This window comes from Colobus angolensis, unplaced genomic scaffold, assembly GCF_000951035.1.
Source record: "Colobus angolensis palliatus isolate OR3802 unplaced genomic scaffold, Cang.pa_1.0 Scaffold252, whole genome shotgun sequence".
NCBI lineage: Eukaryota > Metazoa > Chordata > Mammalia > Primates > Cercopithecidae > Colobus > Colobus angolensis.
In genome coordinates this window covers 2851898-2856441 of record NW_012115733.1, presented here as the reverse complement: position 1 = coordinate 2856441, position 4544 = coordinate 2851898, and the positions used below count along the sequence as shown (strand labels likewise).

General features: G+C 55.1%; 1 protein-coding gene across 1 annotated transcript in view; it reads left to right on the top strand.

Moving 5' to 3' along the window:
• Window positions 1-1424: 1424 nt before the first annotated feature.
• Window positions 1425-4544, top strand: part of WDR13 (WD repeat domain 13) — a 12216-nt gene continuing 9096 nt past the window's right edge. The window contains exons 1-6 of the mRNA XM_011946716.1: window positions 1425-1447; window positions 1583-1662; window positions 2338-2578; window positions 2977-3086; window positions 3210-3340; window positions 3950-4257. Of these exons, the coding sequence (XP_011802106.1) occupies window positions 1439-1447; window positions 1583-1662; window positions 2338-2578; window positions 2977-3086; window positions 3210-3340; window positions 3950-4257 (879 nt within the window). The 5' untranslated portion in view covers window positions 1425-1438. The remainder of the gene's footprint in view (window positions 1448-1582; window positions 1663-2337; window positions 2579-2976; window positions 3087-3209; window positions 3341-3949; window positions 4258-4544) is intronic.

Below are 4544 nucleotides of genomic sequence, written 5' to 3'. Positions count from 1 at the left end.
GTCTATTCTTTATCAATCATGTTACAAAAGAGTATTTAATATTAAAAGACACTGATAAGCTTGTTACATGGACAAGGGAGATGCTGAGTCAATACAATACAGTGTGATCTTTCAGTGACTTTAAAACATTGTTCAATTGATTGTATTTGTTATAAAAATAGTGTGGAAAACAACAGCTTCGAATTTTATGTCAGTTGATGTTAAGATCCAACAGGAAGTTAACCCTGATAACGTTAAGATGAACAATTTGAAATGCAGCTTCCTGCTGGAAGTTGAAATAGAGATGATTCAGATAGCCTCCTTGGATCCAAACCCCAAAGCTTATTTTGCCTAATTCTATCTTCTGTCTTTAGAAACTCAAGCCTCAAGCTTTCTGGGAGCATCCAAGTCCAACCATCCCAGTCACACACACACAACCGACCTTATTCATCCCAGGGGTGTGCAGAGGCCCACTGCAAGAACTGGTGAACTTTCAAGACGCCATTACATATATGATGATTTTTTATTACATTATTCAAGTTTTGCTTGGACAAGATTGTGCTGCTAAAAAGTGGCCTACAACACTTTTTTTTTTAAGACAGGGTTTCACTCCCGTCGCCCAGGCTGGAGTGCAGTGGCGCGATCTTAGCTCACTACAACCTCCGCGTCCTGGGCTCAAGCGATCCTCCTGCCACAACCTCCCGAGTAGCTGGGACTGCAAGCGCCCGCCACCATACCCGGCTAATTTTTGTACTTCTAGTAGAGACAGGGTTTCACCATGTTGGCCAGGCTGGTCTTGAACTCCTGGCCTCAAGTGATCCACCTGCCTCGGCCTCCCTAAGTGCTGGGATTACAGGCGTGAGTCACCGCGCCAGGCCCTACATCACTTTTAAAAGTCGTGTTTCTTCTCTTTTTTATAATGTTGTACTTCTGATTTCTAGGGAATGATTCGCAAACTCACCCCTGACGCTATGTCCCTTGGCCACTATCCTTCTATATACAAAAAGTGCCATTAACGAGTGGGTAGAACTCGAGGGGTGGAGCCTCCGTCCTTGGGCCTGAAGCGAATGTCCCTCAATGCGCCTGCGAGACTCCCACGCCCTGGGAAGGATGCCTATCGATTCGCTCTGGGCTCGGCAGCTCTTTCTGATAGCAGGCGGCCATCTTGCCTGAAGCCTGAGAAAGGGAGGACAGAAGGAACCCGCGACAGTGGTCTGAGGGCCGCTCCGGGGGGCCTCAAGAACCGGAGGCAGCCCCGGAGGTGGTTCCCGATCCCGGGCTATGCTCTTGGACCTGAGAAGGGAAGGCGGAGGGCGGCGGGGACAGGATGGATGGGGAATGTCAAGCAAGGAATGCTAGGCGGGGGAGGGGCGTTGCTATGGCGACTGGGGGGGGCGGTGTCTGTTCTGAATCGCTGTGTGTCACCCCGGCGCTGCCCAGGAAGGGCAGGGCTGGGGTGATGACCATGGTAACAGCCGGGTGGGAGTTTGTGACATCTCCGGCGCGGAGGGACTCGATGTCTATGGCAGTAGTCGCCTGGCGAAAGGGACGGAACTAGATCCCTTCGCTCGGGACGCTCACATTCCAGGCCCTTGTCCTGCAGGCTCCCGCGGGCGGACACGCCAGAGGAGGAGGCCGGGGAATGGCCGCGGTGTGGCAGCAAGTCTTAGCAGTGGACGCGAGGTGAGGCGTGGGGTCGAAGCCCATGGGAGCAGAACTTACTGTGGTGCATGCGCAATGGCGATAAGTGAGGCTGGGCGGAGAACTTGCCTTAATGCGGCTGCGTGGGCTTGCCGGAGGTGAGCATGCGCAGTAGCGGGGGCGGGCACGCCCGCGGTGAGTTGGCTGGGCCAGAGAGGATTCTAAACAGCAAGCTGGGAAAGTGTGGTCAGATATGGGCATGCGCAAAGACGCTGCCTGTGAGAGGGAGGTGGGGCTCAGGCTAGTGACATCCTATCCCCTATGGGTGTCCCCTGGACTTTTTTTTTTTTTTTACATCATCACTTCCCCATTCTGACCCCATCACCTCCCAACGCTGACCTCCTTAATGTCATTCTGACTTCTGTCGCCCTGGTATACCGACCCCAATTATTGTCTGCACTGGCTCAGTCACACCGTATGGACCCCAGCAGGGCAGCAGACTGACACTGTTGTCTGCAAACTGACCTCATGACCATGCTCATTATTACTGCAGACTCACTCCCACTGCAGGACCAAGAGGTCCATCACCACTGCTAGTCATTCTAACCACCCAGGCCCCAGTCACTGCCACACACCTCACTCTCCTGCCCTATCCCCCGAGCTGATTGATTCCCTCTGTCCTGTGCCTGCTGCCTGCCCTGCATCCTGACCCTGCAGGTACAACGCGTACCGCACACCAACGTTTCCACAGTTTCGGACGCAGTATATCCGCCGGCGCAGCCAGCTGCTGCGGGAGAATGCCAAGGCTGGGCACCCCCCAGCGCTGCGTCGGCAGTACCTGAGGCTTCGGGGGCAGCTACTGGGCCAGCGCTACGGACCCCTCTCCGAGCCAGGCAGTGCTCGTGCCTATAGCAATAGCATCGTCCGCAGTAGCCGCACTACCCTTGACCGCATGGAGGTGAGCTCCTGGCCACATTCACCCCCGGGCATACCCTGCCTGCACACTTTCACTCCACTGACTTTCATCAAGCACCTGCTCTTTGCTGGGCACTGTTCTGCATCAGCAGAGGACAAAAAGATAATATGGCAAGTAAATCAATAAACAGACAATAAACTTGGTAAACAGGTCAGTAAACATATAGCAAGCCCTGTCTTGAGTATCTGCTGAGCAGGGGGAGGGCAGGAACAGCAGAACTCATGAGGAAGCCACTGCAGTAATACAAGCGGGCAGTGGTGATGGTGGCAGGGGGCACAGTGGGAAGTGATCTCGCTCTAGGTAGATTTTCAGGGCTCCACACCTCAAAGGTTCTCGGGTTTTTTGCAGGATGCACCCACCCTGACCCTTTCCATTTGCAGGACTTTGAGGATGATCCTCGGGCCCTGGGGGCCCGTGGGCACCGTCGTTCTGTCAGCCGAGGCTCCTACCAGCTGCAGGCGCAGATGAACCGTGCTGTCTATGAGGACAGGTATGCACAGAGGCAACCAAGGCTGGGGGCGGGTTGCGAGGAGGAGAGGGGCCCTGGGGCAATGGCAGACTGAACACTTTTGCATCTACCTCCTGTCACCCCTCACTTCCTATTGGGGCCCAGGCCCCCTGGCAGCGTGGTGCCCACGTCAGCGGCAGAGGCAAGTCGGGCCATGGCCGGGGACACATCACTGAGCGAGAACTATGCCTTTGCGGGCATGTACCATGTTTTTGACCAGCACGTGGATGAGGCAGGTGAGCCAGTGGGTGGCGGGTTCCATCACCAAGCATTTGCCCAAATTGTGACAACCAACCAAGGCATCCTTTTCTGAATCCAAGGCCCCTGGCACACCTCCAAAGGAGGAATGACCATCCGTAAAGCCTTTTGCAGACTGAAAATCCCTCTGCAAAGTGGTCTGCAGAGTCTCAGTGCTTCGTCTATTGGAAAGGGCCTCAGAAGCCTAAGAGAGCCCTTTGCAGCAGGCTGCCTGGGTTCCTGAGTCACTTGGAAGAGTTCAAAGCCTTTGCTGATGATAAATCCCCTTGCAGAGGGCAGAGTGGGCTACAGTGTCAAGGGTTTTGCAAACTGCCAAGAACTTGATTATAAAGTGTTCACTAAGACGGGAACTTTCTCACATTGCAGAAGACTTGCAATCTGCAAAGGAGCTGCTAAGACTTAGGGAGTTTGGGCAGAGAGTCTTCTGGGGTTACAGTTCCCTTTGTCAGCCAAGGAAAGCCCTTTGCTGAGGCCACTGTGCCTCATGCCGTGGGGCCCCAGCCCCTGGCACACACGTCAGAGCCTTTTAGAGAGAAAAGTGCCCAATGAGTGTGCAGACTCTCACTAATGGCTTCTTGGCATTGCAGTCCCAAGGGTGCGCTTCGCGAATGATGACCGGCACCGCCTGGCCTGCTGCTCACTCGACGGCAGCATCTCCCTGTGCCAGCTGGTGCCCGCCCCACCCACAGTGCTTCGTGTGCTACGGGGCCACACCCGTGGTGTCTCTGACTTCGCCTGGTCCCTCTCCAATGACATCCTCGTGTCCACCTCATTGGATGCCACCATGCGCATCTGGGCCTCTGAGGATGGCCGCTGCATCCGGGAGATCCCTGACCCTGATGGCGCTGAACTGCTCTGCTGCACCTTCCAGCCTGTCAACAACAACCTCACCGTGGTCAGGCTCCAGGACACCCACTCATCAAGGGCTGATGGGCTGGGTCAGGAAGGCCATCTGAGGGATTCAGAGTATAAGGAGGGACAGCCAGGGGGGCCTAGGATCCCCCCACACCCTGCCCAATCTCGTCACAGCAGTCCTAGTGTGGTCAGATTTAAAAGGGAAGCAAATCAGAAGACGGGAGTGGGCCGGGTGCGGTGGCTCACGCCTGTAATCCCAGCACTTTGGGAGGCTGAGGCGGGTGGATCACGAGGTCAGGAGATTGAGACCATCCTGGCTAACACGGT